The sequence below is a fragment of the Perna viridis genome, chromosome 8, assembly GCF_037379345.1.
Source record: "Perna viridis isolate PV_CMFRI_1.1 ecotype Kerala chromosome 8, ASM3737934v1, whole genome shotgun sequence".
NCBI classification, from domain to species: Eukaryota; Metazoa; Mollusca; class Bivalvia; order Mytilida; family Mytilidae; genus Perna; species Perna viridis.
The window spans coordinates 22,378,859-22,402,523 of record NC_142452.1 but is presented as its reverse complement, the minus strand read 5'-3'; the positions used below and the strand labels follow the sequence as shown (position 1 = coordinate 22,402,523).

Genomic DNA, 23,665 nt, shown 5'->3' with positions numbered 1-23,665 from the left:
ATAAATTATCATGAAATTATTTGTATTTTTGGTTTTCTGTCGAGCTACAAATATGGCGCGGTAAACAAACGTTTAGGGTGGTAGTCAATCACTTCCAGTCGCAATTTCATACTGGTTCATTTTGAAGTTATGCATTTATTAGCGATATGCACCATTGTATGCATTTATAAGCGATATGCACCATTGTTTTTACTAAAGGTTGTGTACTTGGTCAAATAAATTATGTGTTTGTAATGGAGTTACAGAGCCAATAGCACGAACGTACCACATAACAGGGTGTCCTTTGTGAGGTTACTAAGTCAGAATATAGGTAGTTGATACTGACACATGAATCTGGAAAATGAATACATCAGCGAACGTTCAAACACTTACCACCATTTATTAAAAGAATATCACACTACGTATATGGTTAGATTGGTATTGCTGTTTTCTTAGTCAGATTTCATAGTGTTAACTGGCCATGTTCCCTGAGAAACTTGCACATGCAGAATACTCCCGTTATTCATTAAATGTATTCTAAATATGCAGGTTTGTCTTAGGTAAGAGGAACTTTATGGTGGAATTAAACCTATATTTGTCGAAAGTTAATAATGAACCATTAAATGATCAAACATGAAAAATAGCACCATTATTTCCTTGCCAAGTTATAAATTCAGCTAAAGATTTTACCTTGTACATAATCATCAATGTTTTAATCTATATCGTGGTACAATGTGTATTCCAATTTCATGGGATATCGCGCTTGTTTATACGATTGGTATTTCTTTTTGTTTAACGAATTAAGATATTTCATTTTATAGCATACATTAGGTGTATGCACGTATTAAAAGTATGAAGGTAGTACAAAGAGTTTTACAATTATTTACAATTCTCATGTTCCATGCTATTTGTATAATAGCTGGAGAAACAAGAAAAAGTAATGGTTTTTTGAATGTGGACTTTACAAACTTCAGAATATTGGAAAAAGAAATTGCGAGTGTTAAATCTGAAAATGTAATAAAATGTCAATGTTTCTGTACAAATATAACCGCATGTATATCCTACTCTTACAACAAGCTGAGCCAGAGCTGCGTTATATACAATACAGACTTCCTGTTTCTGGGTGTATCTACAGTTGCGGAAGTTGGATGGAAATACTTTAATATGATAACAGGTATGTCTTTCAATTCAAGTCCTTAAAGATCAACTACAAAAAATGTTAAATATATTTATATATTCAACTATTATTAATGATAATTCTCAATTAAATTTACAGTAGCATCTTTTGAATAAACATTATTTCAGACCGAAGTACGTGCAATATCAAACGGTTTCGGTTTTCGTTTTGGTGTTGTCACATTCTTTGATATGTTTCGTGCTAGCTTTCAGTAACTGCAAGCGTCCTATTACGTGTATTTTATTACTTTTGTTGTCGGAACCTTACTGAGCTTACTGAATGGTGTGATTACACTTGTTGAAGGTATTTTTGCAATCTCTAAAAGTATTAACTATTTTTATATTTAGGTAATACGCTGGTGTGTTTGCTATGTTGTACTATGTCAGGTCTTTTTTCCTAATAAATCTCGCCTAAATTAGCAATAAAATATTTTTTTTTCAAAATGCGGGTTTCATTTTTTGGTGTTGAGAGGGTTATATAATTTTTCTTGTGATTTTATATCACTCATATGGCTTCTTTACAATTCGTTATGAGTATCTTCACATTTTACTCATTGCAAAGATTGTATGCTTGTTTGTAATTCTCAAATCATATTTCAAAAATAATATAAAAAAATTACAAATTTCGGCTTAGGTGTGTGTAAGTGCCGTGTCTCCCATTTAAACACATCAAATAACAATATTTTTGGGTGGATTTATTTTAATAAAACAAAATAAAGAAAACAATTATTTACAAGCGAACTTCTCCTTTTGATCCGTTTCGGTATATTTTTACTTTTAGCTACCTGTCATCAATGTGTGAGGTATGGTTCAAGTTTGTACATGATCGACCCAACCCTGAATAAACAAAGTTGGACAACATCTCGGGTAAGCAGCTTACCAGTTGTCATTTGGTATTTCAAAATAGAAAATAAAGATAGCATGAAAACAGACGATTTGGAATATATTAAAAATAGAGAAAATGTTTTCCTTTTTTACATGACCCACTTCATCGTTTTCCGCAAAATATAATTAACGCTGTCACATGTCTACGACATACACCAATTATTACTGGGTATCGTTCTATACTCTTATTCTCATTACTTCAGCAAGTTTTTCACGCCCTTGTCTAAAGGTTAATTCCTTATTATAAGATATATTTAATGTAACTTTTAAGAATCAGACAAATTTCTTACCACAAAGTAACTATCTCCCCTATAGATCCACATAACACTCGTTGGTATGTACATTATACTTCCATTTTTTATCAATTATACATAATGCGACACCTGTTTTCAGACAATTTCTCTCTTTTAAGGTTATGGTATGCAAATTAGTTTTTTTTTCTATCGATTATTGTTGTCTTAAAAAAACTTTAGTTACAGTGTTTTTGTTTGCCAACTTGCTCTCTATCACATTATAACTGTCTGTAGACTAGTTCTTCGTTACAATCTAATTGTTTACATATTTGTTCTTTGCCATGTTATTTCATACTGATGAACAATATATAACTGTCATCAGACATAGCCTAGCAGTTTGCCTACATGTTTATCCTTTATTACAATGTTACTATCGACAGAATATATGTATCAAGAATGGAGGAGATTTGGCAGTTTTTGAGACACGTGGCGAAAACGACTTTGTAAAGCAACAGCTCAAACTAGCAGGGGGAACAGGTATACATTTTTTTGTATATTTATTACTAATGGTAAAATGTACTTTCCAAATGGGATGAATGTAAAAGATTGCAAAAATACCTATTTAAGATATGTCCCAAAGCGTCATTTTCAGATTAATTTACTACCTTTAACTGAAAATGCGGTATATTTTAAAGAAAAATACAAACCTTTGAAAATTCGGATACATATATCAACCGAAAATGTAGAAAATCTTAATAATTAGGACCGTATTTTATTTCAATCAATATGTATTTCTATTTTGATCGTTTTTTTGCTTCATGAAGGTCATGGTGGATACTGGGTAGGTGGTTACTACAGTGGAGGTTTTGAATGGGTTACTCTTCCGGGCCAGCCAATGTCATTTAGTGACTTTCATAGTACACAACCTAATAACCCGTCATATGAGAAGTGTCTTATCTTATGGAGAACGTTTTCGTATCAATGGGGCGATGGCAAATGCTCAGCCCCCGAACTGTTTGTCTGCGAATATCACTAATGAAAACTCTTGGTTCTTTCTTACTACATAAAAATGTTAATTATATGTTTTTGCTACATGAAACAGACAATTAGGAGTTTGGATAGAATATCTTAAAACCAACTATTAGTGTTTCGAAAATATAGAACGGTGAATATATATACATTTCGTTATCTGGAATTAAAGAATAAAATTATCAGAATTTGAACATTTTGAGCGGGTAAACAGCATATGGCAACAACAATTGGATAACATGTAATCGGATGGTACCTCACACTGTAAAAGGCAAGTTTTCAGTGACTACAGCCAACACATGAATATATGGGCAATTGTAAAACATGACATACAGTTTGGATGTACATTTAGGTGTAAAATATATTATAATTCATCACAAAAAGCCATGTTTTAGGGTAATTGAATTCGTTCATATTGTATTGCGAACTTGAACATTTTTTTCACTCGACGATAGGAAAAGTCCTCTAATACTTACACTCTTCACAAAAAAATATATTTATTATCACATTGTTGGGGGTAGTATGGTCGTTTTCATCCCTTTGATAGCAGCGGTAGTTTCAAGCAAGTATCAGCCCAAACCCTTTCGTCAACGGCAACGGTATCAACTCAACGTGAATGGTAACGCTCTTATTATAAATCAAATGCTATGCTTATATATATCTATGGCAACACCGCCTGCACAAAATCCAGCGCCCTAGACCACTCGGCCAACTAGGCTATATAAAAATATAGCTTCCGCTGGCCGGGTCATTCCTCCTCGTAGGATTAATCTAGGGCTTTAACTAAGTACACGATGTATGGTAGTACGAGACAGCTCATTTAGATGTTATTATGTAGTATAGAGGATCATATTAATGATGCATATCACCACAACAAATCAATATTATACAACGTCTCAGAATGTGACGACTATATTCACTACACTGCTCCATCGGATCAACTTTATACAGGGAAGATAACGTAAACTGATAGAAGGGTCTAAAAAATTCCCAACGATGTTAGAACTGTCAAATTTGCGAAACAAATATTTTTATAAAGCCTAGCTAGCCGAGTGGTATAGGGCGATGGACTTGGTGCAGGCCGTATTGCCATAGATGTCACAGTGGTACGAGGTCGAGTCCCACAGAGGGAACTACAGAAAGAAACTACATTCAATATATGACTTGAACTTTTAATTTGAAATGATTGAAATATGTGATTGTGACATTGCATTTGTCCATATCGTCCTTTACATCAACCCTCGACATATCAATAACAAATATCAACAATTCTAAAATAAAGGCCAAAGTGCAACATTCTTTGACTTACTTTATACAAAGCAATGCTCACTATTATCGATTTAAAGATATGTTTTCACAGGCATGTTTTAATCTCTGAACGAAAATAGAGTGATTTAATAACTCTACAGCAACGCTACTGGCCTCACTAAGGGAAAGTATAAACTAAACTAATCTGTCGTGTATAGTGTAAGCGGTAAACAATCTTTTGGGACTTAATAGAATAGTTCATAAGCTACTTTATACAAAGTTTATTGCCAATCGGGTGTGCCTTCATATTAAAAGGCCACGCATGCAAGAATTAATTTCATTTTCACACGATATACATTCTTACATCGAGCAATTAATCATAAAGCGAAGAAAAAGATTTTGCAAAATCTGACACGTCAAATACAATCAAGGAAATAAAGAAATTAAAGACTGAAGTCTTCAAAGCCGCTAATCGTCAACTATTCTCTGCCACTGACTTTTGCTTGCTTTCAACATCCGAAATGGCATGAATGCGCTATGCACGGGTGTCAGGGTTATGTTACTACAAGATTGAAGTCATCACTACAGAAGTTTTATGGTCGTCATCATGAACTCGTGGATCGTTATGGTGTATCCATCAGCACCATGAAAACTGATTTATTCAACGGGTCGTAGTTTTCCATTCCTCGTTTGTCTACCCCGGACTTGACTTTTTATGAGCAAGTCGGCGGGTGTTTCTAGAAAAGCAGAGGACGCTTACCTTAACGGTACACCTGGTCCATGCTCCCAGTTTTTAGTGGAGTCCGAGTTGCTCATTTACTTTTGTTACTTTGTATGTATGATTTTAGTTACTTTGTTCTTTGTTGTGTGTGTCTGTTTTCCATCTCTGGTCTTTGTCCCTGGATTACATTCTTTTGATTACCGCTGTAACCTTGGTTCCCTTGATTACTCTTTCCGATAGAATATTGGTTCCCTTAATATGATTGCGTACTCTTTCGTAACAGTAATGACCAGAATGTTTTCAATCAACTGATTACCCGGAGCCGAATTAAACAATTGGCAATAGCTACAGATAGATATCGGGTGTCTGGGAACTTATATGACCTATATTGTCAATGGTAACAACCCAGGTAGCACGACCCTTTTTTCGAAATATTTTATTTAGAGTTAATTGGTAGTTTGCTAAAACATTTTCAACATTTTAAAATTGTTCTTAAAAAAACATTTTAATTTTTTTCAAAATGTTTTGATAACTTTTTGTTTTTAAACATTTTACCGTTTAAGTTTGAAAAAGGTTTTCAGAACTGTTTGTTGAAATGTTTTTGAATTTTTTAAATAATATGTCACTGTAATGTTTTTGGATCTGTTTTTAAAACATTATTTGGGTATCTTATAAAAATGTTCCTTATATGTTACGACAAAATATTTTCTGATAATGTTTTCATTACATTCCTTTGAAACAGGTTAAAACATTTCCAGATATGGTTTTAATAATGTTTTCTGAAATGTTCAATAAAAAGTAAAAATGTAAGAAAAAAATCATTTTAATACATTATTTTTTTATAAACGTTTTAAAACGAATTTAGAAAATGTTTCTTAACTATTTTAAATATTTAAAAACAATTTTCTCACAAATATAAATATAGAATGAAAAATAAGTAGGCAATGAAATTGAAATTCTGATAATCTAGCACTATACGACTATGGAGGCTATATATAATTACATCATTATTTAAATTTAAAAGAATGACCAAACAAGAATATTATACACATGCAATATACATGTACATGTAATACTAGTCTTCTTAATTTGTAATTCATATTTGATTTACAATTAATTCATCCCAGTGTGCTGTTCCTTGTCTTTCAATTAACCAACATCGATGATATATAGATGATGGCATCTCCATAGAAATAATTAGATAATAGCGTAAATGGTGTGCCACATTCTGCTATTGAAATAGGTTAGAGCAAATCTTTATCAGTGTGCATATTATCTTTCACACGTGTGCAAGGAGCACGCACTATTTTGAAGACGATTTAAATTAATTAGGGCGCTGGACTTAGTGCAGGCGGTGTTGCCATAGATGTCACAGTGGTACGAGTTCGAGTCCTGCGGAGGGAACGACCAAAATTTGACAGTTCTAACATCGTTGGGAATTTTTCAGGCCCTTCTATAAGTTAACATTATCTTCCCTGTATCAATTTGATCCGATGGAGCAGTGTAGCACATAGAGTCGTCACATTCTGAGACGTTGTATAATATTGATTTGTTGTGACATGCATCATTAATATGATCCTCTATCCTACATATTAACATCTAAATGAACTGTCCCGTACCACCATACATCATGTACTAAGTTACAGCCCTAGATTAATCCTACGAGGAGGAATGACCCGGCCAGCGAAAGCTATATTTTTTCGAGTGGTCTAGGGCGCTGGACTTAGTGCAGGCGGTGTTGCCATAGATGTCACAGTAGTACGAGTTCGAGTCCCACGGAGGGAACGACCAAAATTTGACAGTTCTAACATCGTTGGGAATTTTCAGGCCCTTCTATAAGTTAACGTTATCTTCCCTGTATCAATTTGATCCGATGGAGCAGTGTAGCACATAGAGTCGTCACATTCTGAGACGTTGTATAATATTGATTTGTTGTGACATGCATCATTAATTTGATCCTCTATCCTACATATTAACATCTAAATGAACTGTCCCGTACCACCATACATCGTGTACTAAGTTACAGCCCTAGATTAATCCTACGAGGAGGAATGACCCGGCCAGCGAAAGCTATATTTTTTCGAGTGGTCTAGGGCGCTGGACTTAGTGCAGGCGGTGTTGCCATAGATGTCACAGCGGTACGAGTTCGAGTCCCACGGAGGAACGACCAAAAATTTGCCTCGCAAATTTGACAGTCCTAACATCTTTGGGAATTTTTCAGACCCTTCTATATATATATATATATATATATATATATAGCTAGGCTATATAAAATTATAGCTTTGGCTGGCCGGGTCATTCCTCCTCGTAGAATTAATCAGGGTTGTAACTTAGTACACGATGTATGTTCATCTTGGTGTTATTATGTAGGATAGAGTATGTAGCTGGCCGTAGATGTCACAGCGGTACGAGTTTGAATCCCGCGGAGGGACAGACCAAAAATTTGCTTCGCAAATTTGACAGTTTTAACATCGTTGGGAATTTGTCAGACCCTTCAATAAGTTAAAATTATTTTCCCTGTATCAATTTGATCCGATGGAGCAGTGCAGCGAATAGTCATCACATTCCTTATACAAATTTGCCTGAGGAATAAAGGAAGTAAATTATTATAAAAAAAATGTTGAAAACAAATTAAATTAAGATTACCTAAATGGATGGTAAGGAATTAAAAGTGTCTATAATGGCTCCCAAAATAAGTCATTTTCATTTTCAAAATCGTGTTTTACAAAACATAAAATTGCAACCGTAAATATGTGTACAGTTCAGAACGGATAGATCGGTCCTTGCACAAGGAAATTATAGAAAACTAGAGAATTCACTGATATGTTATTATTTTTGTTTTGAGAAATTCAAATAAAAATGGTTACTATTGTAATTTTCCAGAAATTGGTATTTTAGTGTTATTTAGTTAGCATTTTATTAATACCTTTAATAATTTAAAGTAAGTTGTTTGAAAATTCAAAAGACAAGAAAAAAAAAAACAACATTTTAAATATCAAGGTAAAATGATCTCATTGCATGTTCAATTAAAAAGCAAGTATCATAATTTCATTTTTTATGAACAAGCATTTCTTTCTATGACCTTTATTTTACCACGAAATATATTTGTTTGGTTTTTATAGATATATCCTGTATATATTCTAAATATTAACATTTGTACCATTTGTTGGGAATGTCATTTTATTTAAAGATAATAACTATGGGGTATAGAAAATATCCAAAAATTGATATTTTCGATTTTTGCCATGATAACCATATTCAAAGTATTTTGTTTTCTTAAAATCGAAAAGCAACTATTGTCTGATGTAATATTATATTCGAATTAAGTTCACGTTTTGTAACATTCAAAGGAATTACTCATCCTTGGTTTCAATGTTTTGTATTTGCAAATTGAAAAAAAAACTTGAATTTTGAAAAAAATTGAATATGTACATGTTCAGTGATTAAGATCTGTACCTTGTTATTCGAAAAAACACCTAATGGGGCATGAATAGATGTATTACAGGTGTAAATGCATGCTTTAAGCTATCTGGAATGATTCAATTTCTCATTGGCTTCAGGTCCTTGCGGGTTGGGTTCTCTCCTCTGCTCCAACTTTCTGTTCTTCAAAAATGCAAAATTTCGCACAAACTTTAAGAATTAAAATCATGAACAAATGAACAAAACCACGCCTGCTTTTTTTTTCGGGCAATTTGGAATGCCTATTATTTTAGAAAACAGTGACAGTTAATTTTGGGAAGACACCTATAATTTTTTATGGAAACATATATATATTTCATTATGTTACAATATCTCCAGGTTTTTGTGACAAAATACTTAAGAATTGTTTTGAATTTTTGACAAGGTGATGCGAAATTATCAATTTTGGGGCCATGAACAGCGAAGTGGTTTATGAAGAAGTCAAAACTGCCTAAGAGTTGGTTACGCAAGCATAAACTGGTAAAAAAATAAGAAAAAAAAATAGTTCGTATTTTCTTAGTTTCTTATCAATAATGTCAAAATTAAAATTTGTCCCCTCATCAAAGCTTTATCTAGTTCTGAATCGCGGACCGCGGATCGATCGACGTTAATGACGTCACAGCATCAATTAAGTTAGTTTATGGAAAGTAACTTATCTTGACTTGAAGAAAAAAACATTAAATTATTAAAGAATATATATTTTTTGTGGATCTCCATAAAGTACGGATTTGCAAAAAAAAATATATACTTTTTACCAGGAAAGTGTGTTGGATTTTCTCAATAAATAGCCTTATTTCCACATATTGTCATAGTGATCACCACGAAACGGTGTGGGGTCTACGTTTGTTGCATGTACTTTCTTAATTCTCCTTAATGTTCTTAGATATACTAACAAAAATAAAGTCATGTCCCGAAAGTAACAAAAAGACTGTCCTTATGGATAAAATTCAATATGTCCTTAAATCAAACAAATAAAAATATACAGGTTAAGATTACGTTACAGTAAAAATAACTTCATCTTTTCTGATAGTTTTCGAGTTCTTTCTATTTTGTTTTACTCATTAAAAGAACTGAATATGATGTGTTTCTCAAATGGCACTTTCTATATATATATAAGGTGATAGGGTATGCCGGCGGCTGAAAAGGTACCAAATATGTGAATAGGTAGGGCAAAACAAACATAGTTATATGATAAGTAAATAAGTTTACATTATGGATAAACAAAAACATTATTGTCCTATCATCTGTTATTTTCGTATATGAAGAATAAATGCCCGATCAAAAATGTAATTATATGGGGAAAGTCCTGTAATTTTCATTCAACAGGCCACCATAATCATAATGTGTGTTGAAGCTAGGGTCCTATCGCTAATCTGGATAAAATGGATCACTCAAATCGACTGGGATAGACCTCTAGCATTCCAGTTAAAATATCGAGGAGTGAAGTACGATTCTTTTTTAGTATTTTCTTACCACAAGGAAAAGTGTTATTTGTCCTCCATGCCACCAATAATCCAAGAAACTGGCACTGTTTTCATTTTCAAAACTTTTCTTCCAGGTATATCTTTTATTTAACCATTTTTTGTCAAGCTTTCATAACATTGTAAAGTCTCAGATACACTTCATTCTAAGTTTATAGTAGTTATATTCGCGCACGAATTCCAATAATCAGTTACAATATTGTGTCTGTGTAGTAATACTTTTTCGTCTGACTCAGTTCATTAGAGGTATTTGGCCATATGGGGACACTCCTTCTATATAGATTAGATCTCTTTTTCTGACAAAATATAATGATAAGGTCTACATTTTTTTCAAAAGCAAAATAGATGAATAGGGTAATGTTATAGAATACCTGCAGAAGCCCCTATCAAATAAGTATTGGAGTGGCCCCTTGAGGGCAATCATTTTTATTCTGGACTTTACAGAATTAAAAGTGTGAATTGCAAAAAAAAAAAAAAAAAAAAAACGTAATTGTCTGATTTTCAGATGTGGGAAATTAGACTTAAGTAGCAGCTGTTCATGTGTTAAAATGGTCATCATTAAAAATAAATCTTAATGCCATTTCCTCATGCTAGTCTCACCACAAAAATTTCTTACCAGTGGACAGTAGTTAAAGTTTGATAAAATAAAAGAATAATATATTGTCAATCTTCCAAGCTTATTCAGATGAATTCAAGTCCATTTTAGAACATTTAGCTGTTGAGATATTTTTGACATATTTTTTTATGCATAATATTTGCAATTTAGACAGGAATAAAATGTTACCCCAACAGCTTTACTTCATCATCATATTTAATATTTAATAATGTTACCATCTAGGTCAAATCATATGATTTCATCGAAAGTCTTTTTGTCAATAGCCATGGCTTGCAACTTATCAAGATTTGCTTGCATTTGATTGTCACAGAACCATTTAATAAATACTTTGACAATGCTTTCATTTTCAAGAATATTGACAAGGCTGTCTACATTTTTAGCAGCATAACTATGATAGGTATCGTCATCTGCATAATTGCACAAGTTGCTATCTTCAATATGGTTATATTGAGACACTAGCAGATCCAACAATTGTTTACTGTATAAAGTATATATTTGTCTTTTGGTCTTTGTCCCTGGATTACATACTTTTGATTACCGCTATAACCTTGGTTCCCTTGATTACTCTTTGTCAAAATCTTATGTTATGGAGATCCAGGAATAAATACAGATATTCTTTTAAATTTTGTCATAAAAATCTGTTGCCATGGTAACATAATAAAAAATATATTAATTTTCATAACAAATTTTGGGTGCCTTAAAAAATTAACTGTCAAAAAACAGGTTTTCTGTAATATCAGGCACTGCCAGAAAAAGTAAACGGACATGGTATTATTGTAAAACAACAAAATAATAATTAGAAATAAACCTTTTTCTGCTCATCTGTTCATGATTTTTATTCTTAAAGTTTGTGTGAAATTTTGCATTTTTGAAAAAAAGAAAGTTGATGCAGAGTGGAGAATCCAATCCGGCAAGGCCCTGAATCTTTCCGGATAGCTTAAAGCATTCATTTTCCCCTCTTTATCTTCACAAGTATTGTATCTGTTTATGTTCAAAGACCATAACACCCATCATCAATATTTACACAACATTTCCCTTTTTTTTCACCAGATCAATTTTTCGTACAAAACAATGCACCTCAACCGTATCTGTATGCCGCAACCTTATACTGCTATTCCCCATACTAAGTTAAAATCTCAAAAACATTGTACATCGCTGTTACTAAAAAAAAATTAATTAATTAATTAAAATATTAATAAAAATAATAATAAAAAAACGCTACATCTAGATAAACATATGTAGCTCGTGGTGTCGATGCCTCATACTTTGAAAAAAAATCCATGCCACCTTAAGAATGACGCATTTTTCATCAAACGGTCGTCATTCCAATAGGAACAAATTGTTGTCTACTTTCTGACCTGTTCCTTCACTCTAATAAGCCTGACTATAATTGAACTGATCCTAAAGATGAACATAGTTTAACTAGGTCCTTTAATCTCCGTTTCCGCTATATATTTGACGTATCATCGTTAAACAATTCTAGTTTCGGGGGGTTTTATACATCGCATCTACCTCAAAGAACTTGAGACAAAAGATACTACAGACACTGTGAAGCCAGCCTTATATCTTGACCTACACTTAGAGATCGATGGTAAATGAAAACTACTGATCAAACTATAAGACAAACGCGATGACTTTTCATTCTGAAATATTATCAACTTTCCTTTCATCTGTGGCATCCCTTCAGTACCTGCGTATGGAGTTTCCATACCACAATAAGAGTAACAACAAAACTACCGAACACTAATCCGTTTCATAATCAAGTCAAGTCCAAAATAAATGTGGCAAAATAGATATTACACCACCGGAGCAGCTGATACTGCAATTGTTCTGACCTGGTACAGGCTTTTTGAACGAAATGGTGGGTTGAATCTAGGTTTTACAGCGCGCTGAACACCCCTCTTCCATTGTGGCATGACTATATATAAACTCCTACGTTATGTCAGAGCTTGTCGTAACTACAAAGACTTTTTTGTATCGCGCTAGACTTCTAACAATTAGGCTTCTGCAACAGCGTTATGTTGCTACAAGGTTAAAATCATCACTATAGAAGATTTATGGTCGTCATCAAACACTCCTGGACCGTGTATCCATCTCCTCCATAACACTGATTTGTTCAACATGTCATAGTTTTCCTTTCCTCTTTCGTCTACCCTGGACTTGACTTTTTATAAGCAACTCGTTGGGTGTTTCTAGAAAAGCAGAGGACACTCACCCTACCGGTGCACCTAGTCCGTGCTCCCAGTTTTTAGTGTTGTCCATGTTTGCTCATATACTTTTGCTGCTTTGTATGTATTATTTTAGTTATTTTATGTGCTTTGTTGTGTGTTTTTGTTCTATAATTATCTTTTGTGAGTACAGTATTCTTTTTATGCACTGGTACAACTCGAGCTCGTGCAACCTAAAATTAATATCTGGAAAATCAGACGTATATAACTCTAATTTGTTTTTGGTTGTACAACAACTAGTCCAGTCATTTTCAAAATCTTTGGTGACACTTGATCCAAACCAGTGTTCTTAATACCAAATTTACATAAATGATTTTCTACAAAATCATTATATATAGGTTTCGAACAAAAATCATCAACATTGTAATTTTTACTAATTTTATAAACATTCAAAATACTCGCGTAATGTTTTTCCACATTGACAAATTGAGTCTTTTCCAAACGATACAGTGTTTAGCACAATTTACCTCTGCTTTAATGGTACACATGTAATAGATTTCTATAAATTTACATTTAAAAAATAATAAAACGAGAATAGGTATGGTATATATGTTAAAGAGACAACGACCCCACCGGAATAAAAAATTCAGCCCTAGGCCATCTTCAATGGAAGACGAGGAAATCCTCATACCACAGGACAGGCTGCAGCTGGCCCCAAAAATCTTTATACACAGGTACAACGAAAGAGTTGACCCTATATGCTCAAGTAACATGAAAATAAACTTTAGATGAAAACGAAACAAGACATACAAAGGGCAGAAATTCCTGATTTGGGATATGCGCAAACAATGCAGCGGGGTTAAAGTACTTTAGCGTGATCACAACCCTCCTCCTTTAAAATCTGGCCGCTGTGGAGAAAATATTACACAATAAAACACACCTCATAATCAGTTCAAAAAGGTCTAAGTTACAACGAAAATAAAGAAACTGAATATAAACTACACAAATGTACAAACTAAGGACTCTTAGCAGTTAAATTACATGACAGCTCCTGACAAGTTCAAACCTTCAAGTTATGCCCTCATCGTATGTAAAAATCAACCCCAAATCTACCCGTGCGGGGTTGAGAATTACGAACATCATAAGTCATACAATAAGGACACAACCCATGTCATGTAAAATATAGTTCTATATTTCTATGTAAATTCTCTATGAGCGAATCAATGTTAATACCAAAAAATGCTATCCTTAACGGTTTTGTAACAACAATATCATAACTATATCCCTTATGAATGAGCCTATTCAACGGTTTAGTTAATTTACTGGGTGAGTATCGAGCTTTTCGTGATTTGTGCAGTATATTACCGCAAAACAAAGGGTGAGAGATACCCGCATGTATTAATCCCTTACAAGTGCATCTGTATTTGAGACTGAGTTCCTTGTATCATGGTATCGGTTGAAAATATTTTTGAATACTTTTATGAGCTTGTGATATCGAATACCTTGTTGTAGTAATTTTTCGGTTATATGATTATCCCTTTTGTTTAAATCCGAATCATTGTTAAAAATACGACTGTGATATGTAAACACCATTTTGTCACCATCTATAACGGATAGTTAACAATAGGGAATGAAAAATCATTCCTTCTATTGTAAAGTTTAGTATTTAGTTTACCACTATCGATATGAATACTAAGATCAAGAAACAGTAGTTACGAGTCCGTGTTAGTTTACAATTTCACTTTCTGAAAATTTAGTCAGTTGGAATAACATACATTTACATCGTATGTACTGTCACATACATTTTTATTCCAAATTCATCTAGGTCTAAAAGAATGATATCATGGTCAAAGTCTTTGTAGCATCTAAATGATTTTTTTTCTGATTTTGGAGGAACTTCAGTCCTGAGTTACCATACTGTGCATATCGCTGAATCTATAGTTAACATGATCAAAGTTATTATCACAGTAGTTTGGTTTCTTATTCAATATTTTTATGTGACATATTTTATATCGCACACTATTTATATTGGGATAAGCTCATAAGAAGCGATTCGGGTGCTTCGATCTTAAAATGGCTAATTCATCTAAATTATTATATTTGTCGTTGTTGTCGGACAGGTTTCCCTCTGATCATGATAAGTTTAGTTGGGATACCATCAGAGTATTAAGTGTGGTGTCACTGAGATTTTCCTCATTTATCGATATGTTTGTAAATTTAAAAGACGCACAAAAATTTGGCCCGCAGGCCCATGGTTCCTTGGTTATCTTGTATTCGGTATAAGCGTTGGGTGTTATATCAGCACATTTAAGTGATGTGCCATGCACGGTAAATAACACACGACGATGGGTCAAAGCTACTGGTTTAGTACAAATTCCACAGTATTTGACCAGTCCAGGGTCCATTTTACCGATATCTATAAAATATTCCCACCATCCGTGGAAAACTGTAATAATTCCGATAGCTGAACAAATTAATCTGACCAGCTAAAACTAAAAACGAATGTTGCTAAAGATGTCCTTATAAGGGTTAAAATGGTAAAGTACGGCGAAGTGTTACGAAGTCATCGACCATTTTGAAAGCGAGTGGAAAAGGGGGAGCTAGGATCTTGCTTGAAAAATAAATAAATGATAAAACAATGAACAACAAATGTTAAAAATTTTGAAAACAACATGCATTTTTTTACTTCATTCATTCGCCATTATTTAACAAGGCAGATTTTCAAATACAAATATTGATTTCGCTTGCTACTGAAATATAAATAAACCAAAAATTGCGTTGCGCAAAAAAAAAAAAAAAAAAAAAAAAAAAATAATAATAATAATAACAAAAAAACTCTCCCCTTTTGTGCATAAGTGGTTTTAATGTCCTTGACTGTTCTTACGATTTGTTGTCTCAAAATTACAGAAGTTGCATATGCAAAAGAAGGGGTAAATGCGCCCGTCAGAATAAGTTTGAGGTCGTGATGTAATTCAAGATAACAGCCAGTCACAAGACTGTAAATATAGTGGCCGTTTTTGTCATGACAACATAACAAAACTAAAAAAATAAGATGTAAAAAAAGATTAAAAAAATATTTAAATTTAAAAAAAAGCTAATGCAGCCTATTAGTGTATTTTGAATAGCCACTCACAAGCTTGGGGATGCAGAGTGGCTTTTAAGAAAGAAATTACCTTCAATTTCTTTTCTTTTTTTCATCCCATGTTAAACATAAATATGCTTTCTCTCATTTGTGGATGCAACATTCCTATAGATTATCTTCCTTTCGCTGCACAACCTCCATTATATTCCTTCGTTCAAGAACATTGTTCATGTTTTGTGTTTGTTAATCGATAGGCGGGGTTGGAACTTTATTATAACACACACATGAATGACTTTTTTATGTTTATCTTAAAAATCAACAAATTAATGTTATGAATGTTATAAAAAAATTATCGAACCGATAAAATTTATGGGTGGTAGTCCAAAGGAATAGTCTAAAACAAACGGCATTATTAGGGCAAAAACCAGAAAGTTGGAAAGCCACCGCAATGGTCCTGAATTGGTACATGCATTTCCAAATGAAGGGTGGGTTAAAAGTTTTATAGCGCGCTAAACTTCCCGATTCCATTACAGTTCATTAATTATTTCCGGTATATTTAAATACAAATGTGCAGCATACCAGTCGTCAAAACAGTACAGAAGATATGAACAATAAATAAATGAAAATAAAAAAAGGTATTATTTAAACCATTCATCAATAAAACAATATTAAGATAACTGAAAGAAAAGCTGAAAGGATTGTGTAATTAGATATTTAAAGGAAGTCCCTGCAAAAACTAGGCAATGGTTGGTACATTAAAAAAAAATCATCCATTTTATTTCACAAATGTATCCTTTCTCAAAATTGAATGTTGGTTTTTTTATTAACTGCCATAATTAAAGAGAAATAAATTACATAGAAAGCATTGAAAAACTAATCGAAGAAAGGGAAGCAAGTCTTTAATTTGAGCAAAATTTGGTTGCTTTGTTGGGGATCTTTAAAATCAGTTTTGAGCCATCCATTGTGATTTAAAACAAACTATACTTTTTGATGTACATGTTATAGATCCATTACACAGGAACAAAAAAATACAGTAGGATAAAATTTACCCTGTGCCACCCATATTATAGGATTTACCTGATTTTCACATGGACAGCCTCTTAAATCCTAAAATCAACGAATTCAAGGTGTCATGGACATGATTTTTTACAAAAAAAAGTTTGTTTTTTTTTATTTCGCCTGAAAAAGAAAACAAAAAGGCGGCAGTCATGCACCTTTGGTCTCATTTAAAAAAACTTTGGGTATGTCGCGCAAGTATCTTATATACTCCCGGTCACAAGAGCGCAATCTCCAACACAGACCTATAGCCGGTTTCTCACCTATTACCTATCTCTCAGATTATATAGAGAAGTGAAGCATTAAAATAGTGAACATTTCACTTTTTATTTCCATATTTGAGGTTTTCAAACATTTTAAAAGTTATTGCACCAAGAAAAAGTAACAAAATAGATCTTAATGTATTCATGTTATAGCTTTTCATCTAATTTGGAGGTTTTCGAAAAAAAGTATTCACAGTTATCAAAGATACTAAGAACTATATCAACATATCAAGAAAAAGATTTAAAAAAGACTGAAGAAGGGAATTAAAAGCTGCTTTAAAATTTAACTTGTAAACCATCAATTAATTTAACATAAAACTGCGACCACGCATAAAAGCTATTTGACAACTGAATAGGAGATTTCGATCGATTCCAGGATTGAAACATGCTAATAAAATGTTGAAAATTATTTTCAGTCCCAAAATGGTACGGGGGGTGGTTCCACGATGTTGTTGCAGTACATGTAAAAGACTAAAATTTCTTTCCATACCTTGTAGTTTGGTCCCTTGGTTTGTCGAAGGCATTGGAATATCTGGAAAAATATAATATTAATCTTAATAAATTATAAAGACAAGCAGGTGCTATTTTGTTTGCAATTTTATATAAGTTTCAATGGCCATAGTCCTCACCGTCTGATTTGTAAAGGTGCTTTTAAGCTTTATTTAAGATATTATATAATCATCGTACACAAACGAAGTTTTCTTTCTTGCGCCTTTTCAAATTACTGAGTATCCAGGTATGGAAAACAGTAAGTTTATTGAGTCTATTTAAGTAAGGACCCAAACGTTTAAAAAAAAAGACTTATTGTTGCTGTGAGGCTTTCCTTCAAATCATACCATAGTAAGTATACTATGCAATGCTAGAGGCTGTCTGGCAAGCTATTTTCTGATTTGGTGCCATGGAGGAACGGAAATCCAACCTCTTACGTTGTAGGAGTAACCGTAGTGTAACTGATAATCGAACTGTGCTTGTCTGTCCTGAGTTAAGTTTAATAGACGCTGATTGAGTTCTTAATATGTAAGGTTAGTAGGATTTTTGTCAAAAAACTTGTCTTCTTTTCCATTTGAAAATTTGTTCTCAACAGTTTCCTTTCTTCGAAAAAGAATAGTTTAGCGGTTTTCTAGAATTCGTTTGATTTTGACACTTGCATGGCCACGTAATAGAGAACAACGTTCGAAAAAAAAATCGTTATGACTTTATTTTCATTTTAGGGAATCCGAAAAACTGAGATTTTTCTATAAATGAACTTTGATAACTCAAAAGAATAGATGTAAATGCAATAATTTTTTTTCGGAACTTTCTTCAGAAAATAGTGTTTGCCTGGGTCAGCAATGGTTGATTGGTGTTGCTGCAAGCATGTCTATATATACCATCAATTTTTCAGTTTGAAGAATAGCATGTATCAGAGATGTGGGAAGAAAAAAGGCAACAAAACATACGCTTCACAAAGTAAGCATTTTTCCACAAAACTATAGGGTAAGCGCCTAAATCCTACTGAACTTCCTTTAAATTACCTATGGTACGAAATAGCACAGATACGAGTGGACGTTGAGCCCCATCCAAGTCCGATTACTCCAACCAGGAAGCGAGATGGCCGCAAACGTTGAGCCTCTTCACTTAGAAAAAGGTAAAAATATATTATGAACAGCCGATTGTTTGTTTTGTTTTAGTCGAATATAATAAAGCAGAACATTGTTAGTAGATATGCTTGTTTCTAGTTTTCAAAACACAATTTATGTAATGTACCAAGTCATACAAGCCCATATTTTTTTTCTAAAATTGAACAGTTAAAGGACCAATAAACTGTTTACATCATAGAAATTGTGTCTATCAGTGGCTGATTACTGATGTTAACAATTTATTTTACACCCTTTTTGAACAAAAAAGTTGTAAAATGATATGAGGAAGACATTTGCCTCAAGTTCGAGCGAAGCATTTAGCAGATTTCCTTTTAAATAAAATGAATGTCAAGTCATTTACCATTTAAAGGCATTTTGATTATGGAATATTATTTTCTGTGCATTGTGAAATCATTTTTATTTGTTGTTCTTCCATGCACATAGCCTCCTTTTGCCAACCCATAGAATTGTACATGTATTTCTATAAATATGTACATGTACATTTTTATTGTAAATGTTCTAAATAAAAATAATACAAGTAAATGTAGATAATGAAGAGAATGCTTATTACTGGTACATAATAACTTAAATTATGCAGTGGAATTCCTTACTTCTGGGCAAAATAAAATAAAATAAAAGTTCACACAATAATGAGAAAAATATTTTTCAGAATCATTACCTGTAAATGACTAAATTTATTTACACATACAATGTTCTGTATTTACATTGTACATTTTTATGTAATTTATTTCTTCTTTTTTAACAGACATCAACAGAGCAATTGATTTATTAGAAGCTTTACAAAAAAGTAAGTTCTGATCCTTTCAATGTAGGTCAAAAGGATTCTGAATGTTTAAAATTTTCTTCAACATACAAATGTAATTAACAAATTCAAAAGAAAGAAAGAATATTGTTTGGCTAGATCCTTCAATCTCAGTTTCCGCTATATAGATGACGTGTTATCTTTAAACAATCCTTATTTCCGGGATTTGATACATCGCATCTACCCAAAAGAACTTGAGATAAAAGATACTACAGACACTGTGAAGTCAGCCTCATATCTTGACCTACACTTAGAAATCGATGGTAAAGGAAAACTATTGACCAAACTTTACGACAAACGTAATGACTTTTCATTCAGAATTGTCAACTTTCCTTTCATCTGTGGCAACATTCCTTCGGCTCCTGCGTATGGAGTGTTCATATCACAACTCATACGTTATGCCAGAGCTTGCCGAAACTACGCAGACTTTTTGTATCGCGCTAGAACTCCAACAAATAGGCTTCTGGAACAGGGTTATGTTGCTACAAGATTGAAGTCATCACTACAGAAGTTTTATGGTCGTCATCATGAACTCGTGGATCGTTATGGTGTATCCATCAGCACCATGAAAACTGATTTATTCAATGGGTCATAGTTTTCCTTTCCTCGTTTGTCTACTCCGGACTTGACTTTTTATGAGCAACTCGGCGGGTGTTTCTAGAAAAGCAGAGGACACTTACCCTACCGGTGCACCTGGTCCATGCTCCCAGTTTTTAGTGGAGTCCGAGTTGCTCATTTACTTTTGTTACTTTGTATGTATGATTTTACTTTATGTTCTTTGTTGTGTATGTCTGTTTTCCATGTCTGGTCTTTGTCCCTGGATTACATTCTTTTGATCACTGCTAATAACCTTGGTTCCCTTGATTACTCTTTCAACTTCATTACTAAATGTGACTGTATGAGGTGCTCTGTAGAGGTAATACATTGTATGCATGTGATTCATTTTTGTGACAGGTCACACATCAACTGCTCAAAATTTTGAAATTTATGCACTCGGAATAATTATTCCATGTACAAATTACTTTTACATGTACATATACAGTTGTACACATCATATATTATGTGGATGTTCTTTAGTAAAATTCTTTTTTAGTTTTCAAGTTTGTCTTGATACATTTGTATCTAAAGTATACACATCTGTTAGTGTACGAACAGCATACCATTGCAATAAACTAAAAAAAAGAAGGTGGTTCATGCATGCACATTTTGTGCATTTTTACAAAAAACAAATTTATTATTTAAGTGAATATGTGTATTGGCAGGAGGCTCCTGATATTTCATGAAAATTAAACATTTTCCTCCTTATGTGTCTGTATCAAAGCAGGAGATTTAGCCTCATTCACAGAAATTTCTCCCATCTAAATTTTCAGCTTAGAATTGTAAACAACTTCAATTTCTGTCAAAACATATCACAAAAACAAAAATTTGCTTTAGAATTTTCGAAGGTCAATACCTATGTTTTAATTATAAATGATTGACTTCAGTGCAAAGAAAGTAAAGCACTTTTGTGGCAGTTTAAGTCCATTCAGGTGATCAGATATCATTGTCAGTAATTGTTAGTACACCTAAATAGTAAAGAATTGTACTTTTTATATTCCAAAAATGTTGATACACAATGTATAACACTTCAGCTATACAAAAAAATAACTACATGTATTTAGCATATACATGTTTGTCTTATTTGATATTCAGTACACATTTGAAATTTTACATTACAATGTATATTTACCCCAGATTTTGAAATTTATAATAATGAATTTACATGTAACTTATGCAGTACATAACATTATTCTTCAGGTGGCCAGGTTCCACCACAGAAGTTAGCAGCCTTACAGAAGATCTTAGCTAGTGATTTCCTCAATGCTGTAAGAGAGGTGTATGAACATATCTATGAAACAGTAGATATCACTGGCAATGATGAAGTCAGGGCTAATGCTACTGCCAAGGTACAGTTAAATGAAGGCCATGCAAAGTTGATTTTGTGAGAATATATAATTAAATTTGCAAGGCCTATAATTTCAAATTTACAATGATAAGGATTTGTGATGTGTCAAACTGTGGTGAAGTAATTTTTTAAACTATGAACCCTAGTGAAACTATGATACTTTAAATCTGTAGAGGCATACATGTACTTCATTAAACCTCAGTGAAACTACAATGAAATGGTACTTCAAAGCTGTAGAGCTGTACTTAATTTAACCTCAGTGAGACTACAATTACAAAGTACTATAAAGCTGTAGAGCTGTACTTCATTATAATGATACCTATTCTATCAGGGGTTAAAATTTACTTTCAAGAGTGAAATATCTTCGACTCTTTTGCATCCTAAAGAAAGGTCCACAAAGAAAAAGTGAAAAATCCTACACGTAAGATTTTTTTTCTCTTTAACAGGCTACAGTGGCAGCATTTGCTGCCAGTGAAGGACATGCTCATCCAAGGGTCGTAGAATTACCCAAAACTGAGGAGGGTCTAGGCTTCAATGTCATGGGAGGAAAAGAGCAAAACTCGCCAATTTACATATCTCGTATCATCCAAGATGGTGTGGCAGATAGACATGGAGGTCTTAAACGAGGGGACCAATTGTTGTCTGTAAATGGGATCAGTGTTGAAGGTGAACACCACGAAAGAGCAGTAGAGTTATTGAAAGAAGCCAAGGGTACTGTTCGATTGGTGGTTAGATATACCCCTCGTGTTCTTGAAGAAATTGAAGCTAGATTTGATAAACAGAGAATGTCCTCCAGAAGACAAGCACCCTGATTTAACCATATCTATGTTCTTATAATTGCATAGAAAATATTGATGTGTAACAAAACAAACCACACTGAATTTTTCATCTTTCAACACTGTTGATTATTGAAATTCTGAAAGGTTCATGTGTTTAAGACATAAATAGTTGTAATTATTAAGCAAGGAGACAAGAAACATTGAATTCAGACACATATGTGTATAAACTGGGTTCATGTGCATGTAAATCATTCAAATTTTTGGAAGAAAATATCATTGGATTGTGCACCACATTTTTCTCAAAATTGTTGCTTTTAATAGATAAAATGTGATTTTTATTAGCCAATCAAAACATTCTCATATACCATTATACATTGTAAGTGTTGTCTAATGTAGGTTGTTGTATAAAAACTTAATTATTTTGCCATTAACTTTGTATTTATAGGTCTTTTATTTTACATTATATCAGGTGTATGTATTTTATTTACTAGAACATTTAATGTAGGTTGTGATTTATTGTAAATAAAAGTTTAACATTCAGCTTTTTATCTTCCCTTTTTTATGTTTCTAAATACATATCATCTACTTGGGTATGGAAAGATATGAGGTGACCGAGCTTAAACAATAGGACAATTTTTTTTCTTGACCACTTTCTTCTTCCTTTTTTTCTGAATAGACTTTAAAATTAGTAGTCATTGCTTCCCTTTCCAAACATGCAGCATTAAGTAGATAAAGTGACCACTGGTTGACTTAGAGTTAGAACAATGTGCCCAAGTTGGGCGTGTGTCTATTAATATCATAACTGTGGGCTGTTGCATCTGTAATCTAGCACATAAAATCTCTTTTTCATCATATTAGACAAGCATTTAGCAGGGTCGGTTTGGTTGATCAGTTGTTCAAATGTCTGTCGTAGGACATATAACTACAATCAGCCAATCTTCCTTTTTTTTCAAATGTTCATCTATATTTGTAGAGACGTGGACGGTCATTACCTTTTTGTGGACATTTTTAAATACATTTTCTTTTGTTTCTTCATTTGTGCTTCAGTACAGATCAATGTAAGAACCAGGTAGATCATATTAAATATGATATCTATCAATATG

The 23,665-nt window shown here is 33.0% G+C and overlaps 2 protein-coding genes across 2 annotated transcripts; both read left to right on the top strand.

Moving 5' to 3' along the window:
- The first annotated feature begins 890 nt into the window (after positions 1-890).
- On the top strand, positions 891-3,702 carry LOC148609853 (C-type lectin domain family 4 member C-like). Its single transcript, XM_088541356.1, has 4 exons — positions 891-1,153; positions 1,937-2,022; positions 2,714-2,810; positions 3,098-3,702. The coding sequence occupies exons 1-4, from the start codon at positions 1,144-1,146 to the stop codon at positions 3,307-3,309; spliced, it is 405 nt and encodes a 134-aa protein (XP_088397482.1). The 5' UTR covers positions 891-1,143; the 3' UTR covers positions 3,310-3,702.
- A 15,211-nt stretch (positions 3,703-18,913) lies between these two features.
- LOC148609852 (protein lin-7 homolog C-like) lies at positions 18,914-23,102 on the top strand. The gene is made up of 4 exons (XM_088541279.1): positions 18,914-19,023; positions 19,782-19,823; positions 21,636-21,784; positions 22,230-23,102. The coding sequence occupies exons 1-4, from the start codon at positions 18,987-18,989 to the stop codon at positions 22,593-22,595; spliced, it is 594 nt and encodes a 197-aa protein (XP_088397405.1). The 5' UTR covers positions 18,914-18,986; the 3' UTR covers positions 22,596-23,102.
- Positions 23,103-23,665: the final 563 nt, after the last annotated feature.

Coding starts and splice junctions, on each gene's coding strand:
- LOC148609853 (XM_088541356.1), top strand. Junction 2,023..2,713: donor AAAGTTGGACAACATCTCGG/GTAAGCAGCTTA, acceptor TACTATCGACAG/AATATATGTATCAAGAATGG. Junction 2,811..3,097: donor CAAACTAGCAGGGGGAACAG/GTATACATTTTT, acceptor TGCTTCATGAAG/GTCATGGTGGATACTGGGTA.
- LOC148609852 (XM_088541279.1), top strand. CDS start 18,987: ATGGCCGCAAACGTTGAGCCTCTTCACTTAGAAAAAG. Junction 19,824..21,635: donor ATTAGAAGCTTTACAAAAAA/GTAAGTTCTGAT, acceptor ATTATTCTTCAG/GTGGCCAGGTTCCACCACAG. Junction 21,785..22,229: donor GGGCTAATGCTACTGCCAAG/GTACAGTTAAAT, acceptor TCTCTTTAACAG/GCTACAGTGGCAGCATTTGC.